The sequence below is a fragment of the Leptopilina boulardi genome, unplaced genomic scaffold, assembly GCF_019393585.1.
Source record: "Leptopilina boulardi isolate dan_hultmark-lab unplaced genomic scaffold, ZJU_Lbou_2.1 LbouV2_210, whole genome shotgun sequence".
NCBI lineage: Eukaryota > Metazoa > Arthropoda > Insecta > Hymenoptera > Figitidae > Leptopilina > Leptopilina boulardi.
The window spans coordinates 990392-1014860 of NW_026137764.1; the positions used below are offsets into that span (position 1 = coordinate 990392).

General features: G+C 27.6%; 1 protein-coding gene across 3 annotated transcripts in view; it reads right to left on the minus strand.

Annotated features, from left to right (window-relative positions):
• LOC127278718 (acetylcholine receptor subunit alpha-like 1) overlaps window positions 1–24469 on the minus strand; it is a 256681-nt gene that overhangs the window by 168295 nt on the left and 63917 nt on the right. For all 3 annotated transcript variants that reach the window (XR_007842537.1, XM_051300547.1, XM_051300546.1), the window contains one exon: window positions 4570–4845. Coding sequence is in view for 2 of the 3 variants with exons in the window: in XM_051300547.1 (XP_051156504.1) it covers window positions 4570–4827 (258 nt within the window). In the remaining variant the exon portion in view is untranslated. The remainder of the gene's footprint in view (window positions 1–4569; window positions 4846–24469) is intronic.

Here is a 24469-nt window from a genome sequence, read left to right on the forward strand (position 1 = left end):
ATAACAGTAACCTCTAAAGTAGTATTTTACGCACGCAAAATGGTGTGTAAAGTTTCTTTTTTTACAACAGTATACATAAAGTAAAAAATTCTTATCACAATCATTAACTTTACACACTTGTATCATATTTTACATAATAAAAAATTAAAAAATTTTTTTTTTTTAAAGTATTTTATAGTTTTAAATAATTTTTTTTCTAAATAATTATAATTTTAAAATATACATTTTTTAATTTAAAAAGAGAAACATGATATTCAATTAAAATTTTTATCATGTAAATAAAATTGTTTTTGTAATAAAATTTAATGCATAAAGAGAAATAGCAAATCTTGTGAAATCTCAAGTTGATAACAACATTCTGATGAGAAGAGCAAGTTCTTTCAGTGGAAGTGAAACGTACAAGTCAGACATGAAGACAGCTGCAGTAGAAAAGGTAATTTCTAACGCGACATAATTCGATCTCTGAGGAGAAACATCAAGTTACATTCAGAATTTTAAATTATGACATTCTGACAGAAGAAAATATTTTTTTAGAAAAAGAAAATTATTTTTAGATGTTTGTATCTAAAATTAATACAATATTCTTAACATTGACTCAAAATATACACGTCGGTGAAGTTCACAACGTTTATAATCAACGATTGAGAGGAGAAAATATTTTTCTATATGCAAATTATTTATTTATTTATCAAAAAAATTTTTTTTTTGCAACGTTTCTTGATCAATAATTTAAAAAAAAAAAAAAAATTTTAGGCACAAAATTAGTTATTATTTTTTGAGTGAAAAATATATTTTTTTTCAATCGTTGATCAGAAATGTTGCAAACTTCACCAACGTAAATATAATATATTTTTAAACAATTATTCAACCACGAAACAGACTATAATTAACATCAAAACACCACCAATTGGTAAAATAATAAATAGAAATAAAAAAAGTATATGTTTAGCCGAAGAAAATATTTGTATTCTATATAATAAACAAAGATGAATTTTTTTTCTAACTGAAAAACGAGAATACCTTTCGTTATGTATAAAAAAAAATTCATTCATTCATCGATGAATGAATTTGTTCCAAACATGAGTATTGCACCAAATACTCGAAATAAACAGAAGTTACACGATGGTTCTTCAATAAATAACACTTGTGAATCAAGGGAAGAAACTATATTTGATATTTCCCAAAAGGGCTATGATTCCACTGTTGGGAAAAAATCGTTACCAAACAAATTTACAACCCAAGTTTATATTAAATATGAAATTATATGCTTTCATTCGTACCTTAACTTTCTGGAAGCCATAACCATTTTTTCTTTCGAAAGCGAAAATTCAAATAAACAAGCATATATCGGAAATGCATAGCCGGCATATCGGGTGCGCATAACTGAGAGAAATATTTTGTTTCAGCAAAAAAAAAAAAAACGTATTTTATTGGCATTTTTGCAACAAAATTCTTTTATGTCAAAAATTTTTTTTTCAAATATAAAAAAACTTTAAATAAAGAAATAAATATTTTTCATATATAGTAATATAAAGGATAATATAATATATATAATATAATATTATATATATATATATACCGCAAAATGAAACGTCTTTAAATTGCACTCTTTTGCATTTCAACGAAAGCCACTCGCACACTTATTCCTTTTAGTTACTGTGGAATCAATCCAGAAACTGTTCAAACACAAAGATCAAACTGGATTTGAGTGAATAATTTATAAAGACTATATCTCTATAGTTTCCAGACAAAGTTCGTCTTTCGTTTTATAAAAAGAGCAATTACAATTTATTACGAATAAATGCATTTCTTCTCTTTTAATATTATAAATATTTCTTTTCGCGTTAAAAAGGTATATGTATGAACTTATACCTTTTCAACGCGAAATATTAAGTGTATACAATTTCATCAATTTCATAATATAACTTCATTTAAAAATGTGCTTTAAAAAATATTAAGTTTTTTTTATATTAGTGCGAACAGTTGCGCTTCGCTAATGTAGAATTATACTTTAATTATTACCCAAAAAAAGAGATTTTATTTTAATAATGAACAATGAAACAAAAACAGAATAATACGAAAAATTGGGACGTGACTAATCAAGGATATTTGAATATACAAATTTTATTTAAATAGATATCCAATGACTAATTAATCAGTTTGTCGTTATCTGCGCAGATAATTATTTTAATTTTTTTTCCAGATGCTATTTATTAATTGACAACATTTTACGGTTTCCACTCTCAAATCATTTTAACTTAAAAACAAATAACACAAGCCAACAAAATTTTGTCCTACTTCAGAACTTTTTATTGGGACATTTTCTTTAAGAAATTGACTAAACAAAAACAAACTATCCAGCCCAAGATATTGTAACGTAAAAGTGCAAAAAAGAAAAACAGTTTTTAACCGTATTTGAGGTCATGTAACATCAAGAGATAATTTTTTTTTTTTTTTAAAGTTGTTACAACATCTGAAAGTACTATTCTTACAATTTAAAATGCATTTTGAAACTTTAAAAAATTTTTATTCGGCTCTGAGTTATCGTCATTCGAATTTTTGAAGCAGTATCTGTTTCTTTAGGTACTCGCAGTATACGAATATTTAAACATTCATCAAACTCAGAAAATTCAAATGACAATAACTCAGAGCAAAATGAAATTTTCAAAAAGCATTTTAAAGGGTAAAAATAGTATTTTCGAGTACTGATACGACCATTTTGAAAAAAAGAGTCTCTTGAATGTTACATACCCTCAAATATGGTCAAAAAACGTCTTTTTTGCACTTTTAAGTTAGAACCCCATGACTTTTTTTTTTTTGGAAAAAATGCTCGTAGAATTTTTCAACGATAAAATATCAAAAATCCATCATGATATTTATGTTCAGCAATATACTAAATTTAAAAAAAAAACCCGATTAAATTTACGAAGTGTTTACCCCAACCAAAAATTTCAGTATTATACCAGAGTTAACTACTGGCGCAGTACTGGTTCAGTATTGACTGCCGAGGCTGAGTAGTCTGTACTGAACCAGTACTGGTATTTTCATTCTATCAGTACTGGTGCAGTACCACCCTTATAGTACTGGCAAACAGTACTGAGCCGATATTGAGCCAGTACTGGCTCCAATAGATTTTCTTTTTGATTAATATACTAGTTTACAAAAAGTTCTAGAGTGAACCTGATGAATCTTTTTGTTTAAATATTTTGTTTATAAAAATTTTTTCACTTTGATTTTATTTTTGAAAATTAAAAGGTAATTATATCCGCAAATGGGACTTTAATCAAATGAACTTTTTCGTTTCTAGGATTACACAGCCACACAAAAAAAAAAAAAGTTCTGATCTGGGGGTCTGACTATATATTTTCTATGTCTTTTGGGTCGCTGAATCCGAATCCGAGGCCCATTCAACCCCATCACATCAGGTTTTTGAAAAAACCTCAAAAAACCAAAATGGCGGACACTTTTTTGGAAAATTTATCGGATTCGCTTGAAACTCGCTACTCGGGGGTTTTTGGGGTCGCTGATTACGAATTTAAAGTCAGTTTTCAAAAATTCAAAATGGCGGATCCAATATGGCGGACATTTTTTTGAAAAATTTGCCGGATTTGCTTGAAACTCGCTACTCGGGGGTTTTTGGGGTCTCTGATTACGAATTTGAAGTCAGTTTTCAAAAATTCAAAATGGCGGATCCATTATGGCAGGATTTTTTGTCAACTTTATTAGATTCGCTTGAAACTCGTTACATGAGGGTTTTTGAAGTCGCTGATTACGAATTTGAAGTCCAATTTACAAAATTTAAAATGGCGAATCCAATAAAGATGTTCTTTTGAGAAATCAAAAACTTGAGTGTTTTAATTCACCCGTATTTACTTTGTATCTTGCGTGTGCCTGCGTCCAGGGCACCTCCACGTGGTGTACAGTGGGTAACGCAAATGCCGACGGTACATTATATAGTAAAATAGACGTGATAACATAAACATTGAAACTAAAGATATTACGCGCGTTTAATAGCACAAATTGTAGGTTTTTTTAGATTATGTCCGAATCCTGATATGATAAATTTAAACTGACTTCAAATTCGTAATCAGCGCCCCCAAAAACCCTCGAGTAGCAAGTTTCAAGCAAATCCAGCATTTTTCAAACAAATATCCGCCATATTGGATCCGCCATTTTGAATTTTTGAAAACTGACTTCAAATTCGCAATCAGCGACCCCAAAAACTCCCGAGTAGCGAGTCTCAAGCGAATCCGATAAATTTTCCAAAAAAGTGTCCGCCATTTTGGTTTTTTGAGGTTTTTTCAAAAACCTGATGTGATGGGGTTGAATGGGCCTCGGATTCGGATTCAGCGACCCAAAAGTCATAGAAAATATATAGTCAGACCCCCAGATCAGAACTTTTTTTTTTTTTTGTGTGGCTGTGTTATTAATCAGTCACGCCCCACCCTCTTCTTCCTAATAACTTGATAGATAAAGAAAACTTTAGCAAAACATATACGTTTTCGTTTTTATGACTATTAATTAGTCACACACCCCTCTAATAATTTGATAGATATAAAATATACTCACAACATCGATAAGCTGAGAGAGACGGAGGCCCATTTTGACAGTAAGACGATCACTATTATTGCCAACAGGTCTAATCCAACGGTTGTAATTCGATAACAGGTCGTCGTAGAGGCGTTTCGCGTCCGGATTAGCCGCGACACCCGGAAACATTGTAACGAAACAGGAAATGGCCGTAGCCACCACCAACAATTCGCCCAACCTAGATCGACATCGCCGCCATCCTTTCCCACCGCCATCCGTCCAAGCATCCCTGAACATCGTACGCCTTGTCCACCCCTGTAAATAAATTCAATTGTCAATTGTATTAAATAAAATACTCTTCGATAAATTAATCAACATGGTCAGTTAGTTAAAACATATATGGGCATATCTCTAGAACCTTTAACTTTAATGTCCCACTCATATATTTTGGTAATTTTAATAAATTTTTCGTTGGTTTTTGTTGGAAATATTAATGCTTGATACAATCAATCATTTCCAAAAGATTTCACTTTAATTTATTAAATACATAAATAATTATTTCAATTTTAATACGCGATTTTTAACAATGTCTACTTGTCCTTAACCATACTTTCTGATGCTTTAAACGATATAGTTTTAGATTTAATAAAAATTACTAATTCTGAAATATGTTTTTTCAATGTTAATTAATCGGTGAACACATTTTCGCAGGGAAATTAATATTTTATTAATTGTGAAAAAATTTATAAGCTTTTAAAAGTTGTCCCTCACTTTTAACCTTTTCGACCGTAATCATCGTATTTATGATTTTTCTTTTATAAGACAAGCGGCACGTTAAAATAACTTATGGGAAATCAAAGATCAAGTTACCTACTATAATTATTTTGAGACATAATAAATTGATGTGCTTCATGTCTTTAAAAAACTATTATAAGTTAAATAAACGAAAACACGCGTGGACAAAATTTGAAAACAACCGTAATACGAGTGATACTTCATGAAAATCATATAAAAGTATTCGAAAAGTACTTGTATATATTTTCACATGTGCCATTTAACATCCCGTGAATGTGCTTCGAGAAAAAATACTTTATTGCAAAGATAATGTGAAAATATTCATCAATTACGGTCGACCGTAATCGACCGAAATTTTTTAGAAAGAAATTGTTATGTATGAAGTTGCCGATTATAATTTTTTTTATAAGATGCGAGAGAAAAGGAAAAAAGAGAAAAGAAATTGGAAAATTTACGAATATTAAATTTAAATAAAAAAAAGTCTATGAAAATCGTATGGTAAATTTTAAAAATTACTTAGCTTAGTTCTTGAAGTTTATGTAGACAGAGTTTCAATACTGTGCTCAAAAAAAAAAAAAAAAAAAAAAAAATTTCTTATTGAAAAGTTAAAGGTTTCAAAGATAAGCCCATATAACTACTAAAAAAAAAATTTAGTCACAGGGGCGTAGCCAGAAATAAATTTCGGAAGGGGTTTTGTGAAGGCTTAGGCCTTAAAAATCTTAAACTTACATTGAAAGGGATATAAAAATGAAATTTTTTTTTTTTAAAATACCGCCAAATTTTTTGGGTACTTTTTGAGGGACAAAAAATCTTCAACATTCCTTTCTAAATTCAAAGTCAAATATAGAAAATACATATAAAAAAAGTTTTAAAAATATTTTTAATTTAAAAGAATTTCCGAGCTGAAAAATAAATGTGATTTCTTTTCTTAACAATACACGCAATAAGAATATGTATATAACTTTTGCATGAAATGTATATATATATATATATATAGAAAAATGTTGAAGTATACACCTATCTTTTACATGATAGAACGGATATATATAGTGTCTTCACTATGGAGTTATACGATAGACGTGTTGTTTCAACTAAAAGCTGAGTCGTAAGAGTTTCAACTAAAAGCTTTGTGGGTAACGTCCTTCGCAACTTCTCGAAGGAGAGCAAGTTACTCTCAAATGAATCGTCACACTTCGTATTTGTCGGGAAACTCTGAACAACTAAACAGATTATTGGATGGCACAAGTTCAATAAACTAATCGATCACACAATGCTTTAAAAAACTTTATGTTCGCGCTAGTTGTAATTCTCATTTGAAAATGTGCCATCGAAAATTCCAATATGAAGATAAATATATGTTACATGACAAATACAAAGCATTTTTAATTGATTTTTAAGAGAAATCTCCCTTTTAAAGTATACATAAAAATACAATAAAATTGATTATATATATTTAAACTTATAAATTGTATTTCAGTAAATTCTACACGGAGAAAAATGGAAAAACGAATAAAGTAACTTTTACTACTTTAAAAGTAAAACCATCAACTGTTCGCAGTTTCTGCGCATCTTTGGAAATTTTTACTCTAGAAATAGTAAAATTTACTTCTGAAATAGTAAATTTTACTATTTCTGGAGTTTAAATTGCCAGAAATCCGCAGAAACTGCGGACAGTTTAGGTTTTAATTTTAAAGTAGTAAAAGTTTCTTTATTCGTTTTTCCATTTTTCTCTGTGTACATAGAATCAGAAGTGTAATGAACTTGTTTTATTGAATTTATACGCAGGGGAGTGACTGTAGTCATAAGTGGACCATCCTGGAAAAATCATCTTAAAACTTCTCAAAAATATCATACAATTTAAATACTTACACGAAGAAAACTGGAGTATTAAATTTTCAATGTTATAAATTTATTTAGTTAATATGTTCTTCTTAATAATAATATTAACACTCTATTATATTTCTTCCTTTATGAATGGTACACTTTTGCCATCATTTGTTTTACACTCCAGAAAATTTAAACTAATTATTTCGATATTTAATAGTGTAATACGCAAGTGCAACTGAAAAATGAATATCGATAAATAAAATTGACATATAAAATTTTTCAATTTATGCTTATTATAGTTATTTGTTGTTAGTATGTAAAAATTCGTACAATTACTAAAATTTACTATAAGACAACTCGAATTAAATATTTTTAAGTATAGTTTAATTATTTTTCTCTTCGAAAAAATTTTCTTTTTACGAATTATTACAAGGATATAGCTGACAAATTTTTAAAACTTCTTAATTATTGAAAATTTAAAAACCATATGTATAAATGAAAAATGTTCTACTTTATTCATTGTAATATATAAATTAAATATTATATCCGTTTTATTGCACTGTTTCGTGACTTTTCGCAATATTTTTCTATTTTATATGAAATTAACAAAATATCTTTTAAATACAGAAAAATACCATCTTAAATTAACTTTAGTGACGATTTGTATTTATTCAAACGTGAAATGTGTAATGGTCCTGCACACTGAGAAAACTGTTTGGTATCATGTATCAAAGTTTGGTTGTCCCTACCAAATTTTTTATTTGATATATGTGCAACTAACCCGTTTGGTTGGGAGTACTAAATTTTTTTGTCCAACCGTTAAATTTCGCTCAATTGAATTATTTAGTAGGTGTAACCAAATAATTTAGTCTACGTAATAAATACATTTATTAGAATGAAAAAAAATGTTCTGTTGGCGTAAATAAAATTTAGTTATTTCAACTTACTGTTTTCGTTGATTAAAAAAAATTTTTTTGTAGAAATATCTAAATAATTTGTTTTATATAAAATAGTTTATTTGGTCATTTTTACGATTTTGTATAAAAAATAAGGTATTTTAATTCAAGAGAGATGAGATTAATAATATAACTTTATTAAATTCATTATGCTTAGACATTACAAAAATAATTTATCTTCCCGTAAGTACACACTACGCGCGTTTCATGAAATATCTCAAAATGATATCGCATAAAATTGAGGAGCAAGTTTTCAAAAGTTGATACAGAATGCCACGAGGCATTCTAACCCCCATTCTCTTAGCAAACGTTTTGTCACTTCGTCAGCCATTCTTTCGAAATAAAAGAAACACTTTCAGTACACTTTTAAAAAATAAATATTAATAAAACTTTAATGACACTGCTACGATAATAGACCAGCCGAACAATAAAAACACATGACATAAATGATCGGATAAGCATAACGCGGAAGAGGTCCACGACTGACTAGGCCCTACGACCGACGCCACATTTTCGAGAACAGCGCGTGCGCAATTCTGCGTGCCAGCGATTTAGTACGGAGAACCAAACTGTTTAATTCGTAGACATGAAACCTTCAAAAATATTTTTTGGTAGAGCAAACTAAATTTTTCGATTGATAGCCACTTTCTTTTCTGTTGTGCCAACCATACTTTAGTAAGGCCAACTAAAAATGCTTAACTAAATTATTTTCTTATTATTACGATATTATTTTTCTCAGTGCACTTATGAAAATAGACGGCATTTTTGAGAGCACAAATTTTTTTTGCTTATCAGTTTTGCATGATTAATTTCACTGACTAAATAATGCGTAAAAACCAAACTGACCTCCAGGGCGTTTACATAAAAAAAAAGAGAAGTGGCTCACTCATGACTACATTCCCCTACTATTTACATATGTCGATAAAATATGAAAGAAATATTAATTTATTATTTTGTTGAATATTTTCTGAAACTAATATATTATTATTTTCAATTGTAAATAGTATTATTTGAAACTATCCAAATATATATTTGATTGGAATTTACTTCAATCAAATAACATTAAATAACATAAAACATTTCATTAGAAGACTAATTAAATATATTCTGCCATGCATTGAAAGTCATATATATATATATTAATTGAAAATACTATCAACAGAAACTACCTTGTTGCAAAAGTAACATTATATAAATGAATTACCTAAGTAACAATCCAAGTATTAAATCAAATTTATCTAGTTGTATAGTGTGACAGAAAATTTCACGAAATTTGGTATACGAAAAGTTTTCATTTATATATACGTTGATGAAAATAGTATTACACTGAAAATATATATATATAAATGTACAGTGTGTGTAAATATACATATGTTGCATTCAAATCAACAATTTGCGAATGTCGCAAGTATGTTTTCAACTAACGCTTCGTTTTGTGAATCCTGTGAAACGTATTTGCTCATTAGGAATTTCAAACTGAATATGCTATAGGATGACGGGTGAAACTCGTGAAGGGATAACGGTTCACTTGCTTCGCTACATTGGAACAGGTTGGATGGTAGGTGTTTACCAAAGTAACCGTAAAATACGATTATCTAGAAATTGCGTCAATCCCCTCTCTAATAACACGTATATTTTGTATTTGATGCGTGTGTGCTTTTTTTTATTGGGGAAAATTGCGTGCAACTATGAGATATTACATCATCAAAATATACGTTGGCATAAATACACACATGTATGTATATATATATATATATATATATATATATATATATACATATATGAATGTGTATGTGTGAAGTAGAATTTAGACATCATGTTATATGAAATTTTGATCGTAGAACCCCTAATATGAGAATTCTCCCCTAATATAACACATCTCGTTTATGCATTTATATGCCGAGGGTATAAGGATCGAAATATTTATAGAATATTTTTCTAGGATATTTCACAATTCAAGAAAGAAATAATGGGAAATTTTTTTTTTCAAAATGATAATATAATATTTTTCTATATTTTTTATATTTGAATATTGACATTAAATAAAATTATTCTAAGTATTTGAATTTTTATTTTTTGAATTTTGAATCTATATAATCTTTTTTTCTTCATAAATCAAGCGATTATATATATATATATATATATATATATATATATAAATGAATTATGTAAAAGAATAAAAGCAGTTTTCGTTTAATGATTTGCAAGAAGAATAATTTATAGTTAGTTATTCTTTACGTACATAAAAGTTTTTTAAATAAACATATAGGATATTCTACTTCGATTAATAATTTATAAAACACACTTTATCATTTTTTTCTTTTTTTATTAATCTTGTATATTATAACTCTAGATTAAATTAGAGAATCAATCTTATGGAAAATAAATATTTTTTCGTTAAAATTAATAATATTTACAATAATATATATATATATATATATATATATATATATATATATATATAATAAAAATTTATTTTGTATATATTTTTCTCAATGCATTGTAATTTTAGAACACTAGAAATTAGTATTAATGATTTTTAGAAAATATTTAAAGCATCTCCTTTTTTTTACAGTGTATTATTTCTTTTATAATTTCTTCTATTTTTTTAAGAAAACATTTTTTTTTTCTTTTGACAAAATATTAATACACCGGGACATCAATGCATCAGGGAATCCTTATAAAATATACCTGCTTCTAACTTTACAAAATTTCAACTAAATCCATCAAGTATTTTACGAGAAAACCTGCGAAGAATATTTAGAATCACGTGACCTGACAGTTACATGTCCTTAAGAAATTCTACTAAGATATTGAGCTATATTATTTATGTGCCAATTTAAGTGTAGCGATATAGCTATATAATATACCAAGGTTAATGCTTACGATCCGTAAATTTCTATTTTAATATTCATGTATTCTAAAATCAATGCGTCAATTTTAATATACTGACCGAAACTTGTTGCAAGATTTACATCTTAACACTATAGTAGTACAACTGCGATATATTGTTATACTGAAAAAAAATGTATTTGATTCAAATAATTGGTTATACTTTATTATTATCAAATAAATATTTATTTGCATTAAATAAATTATATTCAAGTCAATTAAATAGTATTTAAAAAAAAGTCGTCTGTTAAAACCTTACACCTACGTATTTTTGCTCCACTAACTAAAAAACCAAAGTCAGAACTTATCCAGCACCCTCTGGATTTTTTTTAAATCGTAAAAACCACCCTTAATCCCTTAACTGCGATGACGAACATTTGACGGACAAAATCTTTGTCATCGCAGTTAAGGGGTTAATCGGACAAATTGGAACTTAGAAGGTAACAAAACTAAATAACTGGTTGAAAAACCTTACACCTACCCATTTTTGCTCCGCACTAACTCAAAAGCAAAGCCAGAACTGATCTAAAATGACCCCTAAAAAGGAAAAATGCTAAACTCACGAAAATTACAAATCGGGGGTTACTAATTACAAATCCGATGTCAGTATTAAAAAATTCAAAATTGTGTTATTTAAAAATTCGATTTATTAGAAAATCTGCGTATTATAAAAGTTCAGTTGAATAGAAATTCTATTAAATTAAAATTTAGTTAAACTTTATAAAATTTGACTAAATAAAAATTGGATAATTTTTAATTCGACAGCAGAAAAATTTAATGCGTACATAAAAATTTACATTTGTTGTATTATTTGCAACTAATTAATAGTTGATTTGCAAACTTGTAAAGACAATGATCTTGTATACAGTACTTTAGTGGTAGAGTAAAGGAGAGTCAATGGATTCCACAGATAGTGGGGAAACCTATCCTTCGAAATTGTGTGATTCGGGATTAACCATCACAGAGTAATTGTTTCCTGGTGTCGAAGCGGATAGGATACTAGAGAAAGGGTGATTCGAAGCCTGCGTACTCTAGATTGATGGATGCGACGGTCGTGGCTAATTATTGGTTCTATTGTATCCACTTTCTCAGCGCCTTGTGCCATCACGTGACAAACAAGATGATGGTTCTGCCCTTAAGCACATAACATCGACACATTCATCTTTCACCCTCTATCTCCCTTTCATGATAAGATCAATGCTTTTTCTATTAATCCAACTTCCCCCACCCCCTTATCAACAAAGATTCATCGATTGAATTACAATCTACAGATATCGTTGTTTTTCCATGTAGGGAGAGAGAAATTATTTCACTTTTTCGTGTTGTCAGTGTTTTCTCTTGACTTACAAATATTTATATTGTCAATATTTTTTCTTTATTTCAAAATGTATTTCAAAATTTCTTCTTTTTATTAATTTTTGCTTTTTTTCTCTCTCTCTCTATCTCTAAATCAAACTGTATATAATGAAAATGATTTTCATTCAAAGCACTTATTACAGAGCTTCGATTTATAAAAAAAAAAGTTTCCATCGACATATAGAGACGCGAAACGATAAAAGTTTATTGATTTTCTTTCCTTTAAATTGATTTAAGTTCCAACAATTTTAGCGATGCTATTACGCCCGCAGTTTAATATCCTCGAGCATTTTTATGGTTTTTCACACTATGTGACCAATGGCCACAATTAAATTTCATCTCAATCTCCCGCGGGGGCTGCAAAAAAAAGAAGGCTCGCACTTTCAGATTTTTTTTTTTTTTTTGTACAATCGCCAAAGGGTGGATTTAAGAAAGTGCGCGGAACGATATCCCGAATTCTTCCAGTAATTACCTCTAACCGCCAAAGTATTTACCGGGTCTCTCAAGAAGGAAGTTGAAAAAGCGAGTGAGTAGTGGGAGGTGGTTGATAATGACCACGGGGTATGTTTTATCTATAGTCGGGCTACCCCAACAACCCTCTGATAAGAGAACCCCGGGGCTCAAGTCGAGCCGTCTTGGCACACAGCCATTTTTCATTTGCTAATACAGAAAAATAGTCCATCAAGCACAAGCCGATAAAAATGGTGAGGTCACTGCTGGCGCGATAAAACTTTTTCTTGATTCTCCCTCTCTCTCTCTTTTTATCCCTTTTTTCTTCTTCGCCGTTTCTGCTCCTACACGTCTCACAGGACTTTACGACAATCTTAGTTATGTCTTCTGCAGAAAGAAAAAAAAAAAGAGAAAGAGAGAGAGACCACATATTCTTTAAAGAACGTGATGGGCCCGAGAATAGTGAAAATGTTAGAGAACAATGCGAATAATGAATTTTGCCATAATAATACCACGCGTATAGCAACACAAGTAGAGTCTTGTCGCTATACGATCGTCAATCTTCTCCTCTTAAGTCAATAAACTCAAGTCACAAAAAGATATTGTCAATTATACCACAATTTCAAAAGCTCTTGTTATAAACTTTATCCAGTTATATTTCACTTTATGGTATATTTTATGTTCGCCTTCCCTCAAGTATCATTTCTACTTTATTCAAAAATTGTTTATGCCACTGTTTTCGTGATAAACAATATATTTTATCATTTTCATTTCTATATTTCTAAAGATTCAAATAATTCATATGAGATTTTCATTCAAAATTTTTTTTTTTTTTTTTTTTTTGACTGGAACATTTTTTTCAAAATCTCTATGAAAAATAAGAAAATACACAGGGCATTCTTTGTCAAAAAGACACTCCCTCTGTCCAAAATTTAAATTAAAAAAGCTGTATATGGGCTTAAATTAAAGCAAATTTTGTCTATTTTTTTAATGCTGTATAGCACTTTTTAAATATTAAACATGGGGGATATAAAAAATTACCGACATAGAAATCTACATTACCGACTGATGGTAAAACAGGAAAAATGTCGATATAAAAAATCATCGACATAGAAATATACATTATCGACTGATGGCAAAGCAGTAAAATGAAAATCTAAATAAATTACCGACACAGAAATCTACATTACCGACTGACGGTGAAACAAATTTCAAAATTTGTAAAAAAACATTCTTCCTCTTTACTAGCAGTTTACGTTACTACTTTACGTTATTTTTTATAAACAAATTCAAAATTTGAAAATTTGAGCACTTATAAAAAAATAAAAAAAATACGTAAACCTTCTTTTTCCATAGAGAACGAAAAATAATATATATTTACCGAATTTAAAATGTCATAGGTGAATTCCACGTGGAATCGCCCATATATTATTTACTTAGATAAATAATTAAATTAAAGATAAATTTATATATAAAAAGAAAAATCTGTTTCAAAAAGTAGATGTGAAAAATTATATAAAAGATCAATTTCAAATTTTTTTTTTAATTTACCTTTTATATTATATTATAATCAGCAAGCTGCTTAGATTTCATTGCAAATGTTGTAATTTAATTTAAAAAAATGCATAAAAAGGAAATATGTCAAAGTAAGGAACGATGAATAAAGTACAAGTTTTTTGTTCACTTACAAATTTAAGTGCCATAAAAGTCTAGTACTAAAATCAATTATGTAATTCAGTTATAAATTGAAGTAAATAATGAAGTTTCCTTGAAAGATATATGAAACCAATAAAGCGAGGTTAAAAGCAATTTTTTATTAATATTAAGATTTTTAAATAAAGTGTAATATAATACTATTTTAAATAATAAATGAATAAAAAACGAAGTGCTTGTGAAAACAATAGAAGTTTTCAATATCTAGTTTGTCTTCTTTAAATTTAAAAAATTTTTAAACTATTAAAAAAATTTAAACCATTTTGAATCTATGAATGTGAATTTAAAGTATATAAGGAAAAAAAATGTTATAATTGTTGAATAGAAATTCATAAACTCCAAAGATTTCAATCTCCCATGAGAGTTCTTCTTCGTATATATATAGATATATAGAAAATTACGTTACATTCAGGGAGAGGAGAATCGGACCTAAATCAACACCTCGAGTCCTTTGTTGTAAACCCAATTATCAGGTCTTCTTTCAAAACGGATAATTTTGTTAAAGTTTAAAAGCCGTGCACTCTGAAAAGACAGAATTACAAAGAAAAGGAGGGAATAAACGAAATTATCCCGGGTAAACTTGATGCTTTTCACGAAAGTGACTAAAGTCTGGTTATTGCAATTTGCCAATTCTATTTTAATGTATTAGCTAATGAAATTTTGCTGAACCAAGCTCCACTAATGAGACTATTATTCGACCTAGAAGCACTTCTCTCTTGACTGAACCTAGTTCTCTATTCGAAGTGGACATTAACGATTCTCTGTCAGCGATGAAGTGTAAAACCAATAAAATCATATTAAAAAAAAAAAAAAAAGAAAAAAAACACTTCTAACGTTTTTGTTTTATAGTTATAACAATTCGTTTGTAAAGTTGTGGCCATTCGTTTAATTTAGAGTATTTTAGATTTATGGATATGTATACATATAGTGAACGTGAAAAACGTATCAAGTCAAATTTGATACATGGCACAAACCAACCACTACGATTTGACAGAATTTTTTTACAATCATTTTTTACATTTTACGATACTGAAGTCCACAACATTTATGATAAATGATTAGAAAACAAAGTTTTAAGACGGAAATTTATTATCTAAAAAAATATTTTTTATACACTGAAACAAAAGTTTGATTCAAATAATAATCGGTTACTTAACTTATTATCAAATAAATATTTTAAATAATTATTATTTGAGTCAATTAAATATTATTTGTTTGAAATACAAAAATTATTGCTTTAAATATACTTTATTTTATTCGCAAATAAAAATTATTTGGTTCAAGTAAATATTTATTTGATAATAGTCAAGAAACCAATTATTTGAATCAAATAAATTTTTTTCAGTTTAAAATTTGATAGATTCAACCATAATTATTGGGGAAATTTTAGTAGAATTTAAAAAATATGTATTGATTAAAATAGAATTTAAGGTAGAATCAATTAAAATTTGCCGGAAAAAATGGAAAGAAAAAGAAAGAAAATTTTTTTTTTTATTTATAACCATATTGATTTCTGGTTGATTTTAAAAAACATTTGTCTAATTTCTTGAAATTATATCGTGCTTAAAAAAAGTTTTGAAATCAATTTTTGAAAAAAGTTTAATTAAAGGTCATTTCTCTTAAATTGTAAATAAATAAATTAAGTAAAGTAGAGTTAAAATCAGAAAAACATTTTTAAAATCTATTTGAGAAGTTCTTGTTTTATCGCGTATACAATGAAGTTATTAAATATTTTTTTGATTAATAATAAGTGACCGGAAATGTGACGAGATTTTTCAACAAAGAGAAATCATTGAAATGTTTTTTGAAATGTTATATAACTATATATATATATATATATATATTTCAAACGCAAATGCACAAATGTTTATGCAAGAGAACTCTTTGTGGTGAAGTGCCTATGCTATTCTACTGTTTTGAATCAAATACTCTCAGCAAAGCTGTCAAATTATTTATAGAGAGATGAGGAGTTTCTTCGGCGCCTCAAGAGGCGCGACAATCACATTTGTATACAGAGGACGTCTGGAGGACGTAAGTCTTTTTTTCAAATAAAATGATAAAAAAAAGAAGAAAAAAAATTCCCCACAAAACCAAATAATTTTTCGTCACTGAATTAAATTCAAGTTATGTAAATTTTTAACTTTTTGTTCACTTAAAGGAGAAATAAAATTATTACATAAATTCATGACATTGTAACTGAACATTTAAATTAGTTATTATTATTATTATTATTATTATTATTATTATTATTATTATTATTATGTTTTTAACTAAGTAAATAAAATTTATACTTTATAGGTAATAAAAATATAAATTCTTTTAATGAAATAAAAATTAAAGGTCTATATTTCAATTCTTGTATAATATATATTCTTCGATTTTTTTGTCAAATTTTATTTTTAATTTTTCTTTCTTTTTTTATATTTTTTCGTACTCACACTAAATTTGAATGAGTTAAAAGTAACTATTTATCAGTAAAATTATGGCTCACATTTTGCTTCAGCAATTAGTGAAAGATAACTAATTATCAGTAAAAAAAATAACTAAATACTGATTAAAAACTAAATTAAAAACTAGTCAAATTTCACTAATTGAATTAATTAATAAAAGTTTTACTAAAATTTCAGTTATTTTTACATAACCTAAAAATGAATTTAACTAATAATAATTAGTTATTTTTATTTATAAGTAATTATTAGAAATATTACTATTTGAATCAGTAAATGATTTTTTGCTTTCGAATCAGTTATTTTTTACTGATTCAAATTTAGAGAGTAATTTTCGTCAAATTTTGTTATTTTTTATTTTATGTTTAGTTATGTTTAATTTTTATAACTTCCTTTGTTTGTAATTATTTTTATTTTTAATTATTATAGACTCCATGAAGTAGAAATTATTTTTATTTCGAAACGTTGGAGAAACTATATTATAATCTATTTGTTCGAATGTCATAATTTTTACTATTAACCTATCTTAAATTAATTCCCAACCAAAAATTTCAGTATTATACCAGAGTTAACTACTGGCGCAGTACTGGTTCAGTATTGGCTGCCGAGGCTGGGCAGTCTGTACTGAACCAGTACTGGTATTTTCATTGTATCAGTACTGGTGCAGTACCACCCTTCCAGTACTGGCAAACCAGTACTGAGCCGATATTGAGCCAGTACTGACTAAAATAGATTTTCTTTTTGATTAATACTAGTTTACAAAAAGTTCTAGAGTGAACCTGATGAATCTTTTTGTTTATAAAAATTTTTTCACTTTGATTTTATTTTTGAAAATTAAAAGATATTTTATTTTGCTTTTTTGTAGGTAAAATTATTTAAACAAAAAGTTTCCTGAGACCAATTCCAAAATATTTTGCAAGTTTTTTTTTAGTGTTTTCAAATATGCAATAAACCAAAAAAATTTTAAAACGATCAAACTAAAAATAAATAAAATTTTTTTTAAAAAAATTAATAATTTTTAAAATAAAAATTTAAAAAAATTTTCTTGACAACACTTGTTAAAAATTAAAAAACAACTTTTATTTTCTTAAAAAAGTTTTTCAAAAATTTATTTTGATGCAAATAATTAAAGTGAATAATAAAATAATTAAACAGCTAATTGTATAATTATATAAATTATAATTATTTTATAAACATTTTTATTTTTACAGAACTAGTTTTATATATTATAAAAAATTTGGTTTTATAATAAACATATTTTTATATATATTTTTTGATTTTTTAAAATAATAATTTGCAATATATATTATACTTAATAAAGAATAAAAATTCTTGGTGATTTCGATTTTATATATAATAAAATATTAATTAGTTACTTGACTAATTTAATTAATATTTAATTTGTGTTGGGTTACTAAAAATTGCACACTTTTTCCTAAAAAAAAGTATTACCTGGAGCAGAGATTTCACTATTGCATGAGAAACTTATCTCTGTTACAGTTAAAGCTTTCTTTTCGAATACAATAAATTACAAAACTACCAGTACTCAGCCAGTACTGAATCAGTAGTGGTTACCAGTACTGGTGCCAACTCTGGCAGCCAATACTGGTAAAATGTTATCATCCCAAAGTTACGCCAACTCTGGTGCCAATACTGGGTGCCAGTACTGCGCCAACACTTGTCAGTACTGCGCCAGTACTGCGCCATTAGTAAATTTTTGATTGGGTTATTATTTAAAGCCTACTTTTAATAGTATTATTCTACAACAATCTAAATTTTATTTTTTATTTAATTATAATATTTACTTACTACAACATTTCTTGATTTTATAAATAATTAGAAAAATTAAAATCGAAGATACGAATTATTAAAAATATATAGTATAACCAAACGTCCTCTTTCTACTTAGTCTGACCAAACGTTCTTTTTTCTACTTAAAATCCGAATGTCCGACCGTAAGATTTTATCTACTTAAATCTTGTGTTAAATTCACTTGCAACACTTCTGAAGTATACAAAAAAAGCAGTTTTGTCTAAAAAAAATGTTTCTACTTAAGCAAATGTTTGACCATAATTTACTTAAAATTAATATCGACTTGAAATACAAAAAAAAAATCCATTTCTATAAAAAAATTCGACAAGAAAATAAAGTTTATAAATATAAAATAGAAATAAATGGCACTCATTTGTTTTTAATCATGTAATTTTTTTGCTTTTAGAAATGTAACGTTTCGAAATTCATCCAATTTGTCGCAACAAATCATTATAAATTGAATAATGGATGAGAATTTCTTGTGCGTTTGATATGTACATTCGAAAATCGTTTGCCAAAGACGTTGTGTCGTATAATGGACAAAACGACATTGAAATGTGTCTCGCGGCTAGGATCGATTGACTTTTTCCGAATAATTTCGATATTCCCCTAGCAAGTGGGAGGGACGCATATAAATGAAAAATCGTCAAGCAGGATATAACTGTCAGTATAAGAAACATGTTCCCACCTACATATCATATATATAACTTTACATATGTTCGTATCATCTATATATATATATATATGTTTATTCCGAATATTGTGTAACTTCAAAATGTCACAAATTTGTCACACTTATGATTGTGTCATGCAAGTGCATTGAATAACTCTATATATATATAACATTGGTTAAGGGACAAGAAATGCATGAGGATTCCTTGTGAGGCGACGACCCAGCGACAGGTCTGTGCCTCTGAAATTGGATTGACGTTCCCAAGAGTGAGATCCTTTCTTATTGTACTGTCGATCCGACCGTCTTGAATTAGTTTATCCATATGGAATGGGAATGTCTCCCATGTTCAGAGCCGATAGTTCTCTCGGATTCACGACTCTTTGTCTGCGCAACGACGCTCTATAGACCCATTTCAACGATCAGCCATTGTACTAGCACAAAAAGGATTTTAGGAAATTGCTAAAGAATAAAATTATCATTAATTTCGCTTTTTTCATTCTCCTCTCATGGTAATACATCATTTCGATGAAAGCGACGGATTTTTAGATTTTTGACAAAAAGAAAAAAACATTCCGGAATATAAGAGAATAGAGAAAAAAAAACATATAAATAAACAACTTTGAAAAATCAATAGGCACTGCCGAAAAAACATTGGCATGATCAAGAAAAAAATATCCAATTTTCCCCTATTTAATTAATGTAAATAAAAGTGAAATATTCTATTGAATAAAATAATTGTAGAAAAATTTTTCAACTAAATAAAAATCTTTGGTATTTACTGGCAAAACTAAAAATGTTTAACAAAGCAAAAATGAAGAAACAAAGATTCTACAAATGTATATATTTATAATAATGTTAAAAAGAATCGTAACAAAATCGTTTATCCTGTTTAACAGAGCCTGGAGTACACACAGTGCCAGTGACATTTGACACCAAAAGCAGATTGCCTCATTAACCTAATTAAGCAGCGAAACATAATAACACGCAGTTTTCAGTTATCAGTCTGTAAAGAGATGTCTCAAGCAAAACTTAAACAAACGATGTCAAATACACGCGAGCTCACATACACTTACATACTCGGACAATTTGAAAGTCTTCATATAATGGGCAAGTCTTTTTTTTTTTTTTTTTTTTTTTTTTTCTTACAAAAACCAACACCTCTGTTAACGAACTGCCTAGACAGTCATTCGAAAGAAATCCTCACCATAAAAGAAAACGTTTTCAACGTAGTAAAATTAATTTTTTTAATTAAAAAATATATGATGAAATAAGATTATGATGCATAAGAGTATATATATATATACTATATATTCCATGATAGGTTCTTAAGAACAAATTAAGAACAAATCTTCACAGAAAAAAAATCCTGAATGTTAACACATATAACATCGAGAAACGAAAAGACAAAAATATTAAGAATTATGGAACAAATTTTAATTTTTCCTGAATTTTAAATTCTATTACAAAATTTGTTAATTAATAATTTTATTTGGCTGAATTTTATTGTTTCTTCAATCGAAAAATTGTGTTAATAAAAAAAAAATGATATATTTGGTTCAAACAAAAATTTACCTCTGAGTGTAAGCGAGAAGATTATGTTAATATTTTCTGTTGCATACTTAATAAAAGACAACGTTTAAGTTTTTTTAACGTTCTCGGATTAATATAGGATAATTTCTAAAAGCAAAATAAATGCACAATATTACCCTTTTTTGAAAATTTCCAAGTAACTTTTTGAATTTACATATCATAATAATTTCCGACTCTTCGTTTACTTTTCATCTTTTTCACGCAAAACTATTTTCCACCTTTATTATATTAACTTTTATCAAAAATAAAAAGAAAAAAAAAAATTTTATACGAGAAAACTACTTTTATTTAAAAAAGAAATATGAAAATCAGTTTGAAAATATATTTACATTGAACAAAATTTTATTCAAACAAAAGACATTTTCTATTTTAAATTATATATATATATATATATATATATATATATATATATATATATATATACTTTAAAGGGAGAGGTTAAATTTTTTTATCCTTGTTTATTTTTCAGGCTCTTTGCGGGAATGATAAGCTTTGCGCGTGAAAAAGGTGTTTATGAAAAATAGCAAACAACATCTAAGGCAAACATAATGGAAGTTGGGCAAGCTATCAAGAGTTTGCATAATATACCGCACAGGATCTCCCAAGATGTAAAGTGAAAATGCTCGATAGTGTCTACACTATTATAGATTCATTTAATTCGACGTCACGGCATATAACAACATTTATTAAGATACCCAATATAACGACGTTCGCTTCATGAAAGCCCTTTAATACTCGTGTACCGTAAATATCGTTCGACCATAACCTCTATGCATATAAATCAACAACTTTAACTTTCCCTCAAGTTAATTGTAAGGGCTTTGACATGATCTCTATCTCAAGAATTTCAGACTCAAAAGATTCCCCCCTATATATATATAATCCAATTGAAATTCTAATTATATTTATCAAATGAAATTTTTAATTCAAGTCCTTTCATTTGCAAGTCAATGTATACAAACATCATTTTCACATGCATCAAAATCTTAAAGGAATTATTTCTATGGGTCAAAGAAATTTTTATTCACTAATAAATATTTATTTTTTATTTAATTAATATCCAAATAATAAATGCAAAAGTAAATCAAGGACACATGATTATTCGCCAAATTTAATAATTTCCATTAGATCGAAATTCTTAATATTTATTATTAATTCTAAATAATGGAACTATTTTTTTTACAAAATTTTGATTTACCAAAAAATTATATTACATACATAATTTTCATTTCTCTAAATTTTATCTGTCATAATCATTCATTTCCTGAATAACTACGTAACCTGAACTTCGTTTATACTACACGGAAAAAATTAATTTAGTATATTTTACAAAACTGTGACGAAGTAGCGGATACAGCTCTTTACGAAACAGAGTTTTGTAAAATGTGATGAATATTTTCGGATAAACTACAGAAATTTCATTGTTTATACTGAATATTTCTGAAGTTTATCCTGAATATTTAGTGACATTTTCCAACACTCAGTTTCGTAAAGAGCTGTATCCGCTACTCCGTGATAGTTCTGTAAAATCTACTGAATTAATTTTTTCCGTGTCATTTTATATAATTTTTAAATTTTGATTTAAATTACGTAAGATGAAATTTATATACCTAATATATTTTTTTGATAAATTAAAAATTATATTAAAACATAATTCAATTATTGAAAAATTAAAATAAATGATAAATCTGAATTAGTAAAAATGTTTACTAATTGATGACAATTAATGACCCCGAAAACCCCCGAGTAACCATTTTAAGCCATATTAAAGAAAGAAAATAGATGAGTGCTGCCATTTACCTTCTAAAAAGCTCGGCTATATTGATTTTATCGACAAATTTTTTCTCATGCATTTTAGGTTATGTTTATAAGCTGTCACTTTTTAATTTTTGGATTGCACATTGTCTTTCATTTTCTGTTATTTTCATTTTCAAATTAAATAGTGAAATGGTCTCCGTAATTGTACTATTACCAAAATATCTGAAAAAAATTCGTTGAATTTTGAGTCGATTCAATTCGGCCATGATTGATATAAATTGATTAAATTTTTTGCATCAAAAAATGAGACCGTTTCGTGTATCATTTCTAAAAATGATACACAAAACGATCTCTTTTTGATATAACTTATGTGCATCAAAACGTTGCAAAGATTTGATGCAATTTTTGGTCTCAATTTGATACTTTTAGGAAAACTGTGATTGCAATAGTAATTTTTAAATTCATAGACCAAAAAAATGATTTCAGTGATTTGAACCTTCAGAACTTCAGGCACATATTATTTATGTCAAATAGTAATTCGATAATAAGAATTTCGATATTTTGAAAATTATGAAATTAAAAGGAGAATAATCATACGTGCCAAGATATTAAAATTTTACATCGAGGAAAAATTGTTTTCTATTAGAAATTAAAAAAAGGATTTTTTATGTATTATTTGTATAAATACGTTTCAAATGAAATTGATTTAAAAAATTTTTTCTTAATTTTAAAGAATTATTTTTAAAATAAAAATATTATTGAATAAAATAGGTTATTTATTATAAAAATAAGAACTTAAAAAAATGTTAATTTAATTAAATTTTTTTTAAATGGCAATTATTCTCTCTTCAATGTGAAAATCCGATAAATCAACATCCATTTTCACGTCGTTAAAAAGAAATTTAATTAATGAAATGAAATCACGCTCGATCTACTTGTCAGAAAGAAAATCGTGAAATGAAGGGTTGAAATTCGACTTTCAAGCACGTGAACCTACTAAATCCTCGAATACACCACTGAACAAGCGCATGCTTGTCTCAATCCTTAAATCTCAGACGGTAGTTGGATTCTGGGGAATTAACCTTGAGAGTGGGTTTCGTTGGGATTAATCAAGTAGGGTTTCAGCGGCCAATGAAGAACCCAGGGATTGTCCTGGCAAAAGGGAATCAAGTCGGATCAGTCTTCCAGAGTCCCAATTTTCCCAATTCGATTTTACTACCCTTTTCTAAAACCTCGACATTCTGGTTAACAAACTATTTATTTAAAGTAATTCTCTAGGATGGAAATGGCAGATTGGCTAGGCCAATTTTCCCCGAGGAAACGAATTTCAAGAACGAGAATTTTCAAAGTTAACTTTTGTGACTCTTCACTCTCTCACACGACTTTTCTTATAATGCTATTTCGAAACTTGCTCAACAAAACTGAAAGGACATCGTATATACTTTGACGTCTTGAAGAAATCCAAATCAAAAATCAATGAACCAAAAAGAAACCGAAAATAAAAATAATTTCAACTTTTCGCTGTTATTCAAATTCTTTAAAAATATTTTCTTCACATCCTTTCGAGATTCAAAATAATAATTTTTAATTAAAGAGAAAAATGAAATGTCAAAACTAATTCTACCTTTCTGATTTCTCATCCCCCAATATTTAAAACTAACATCCATTAT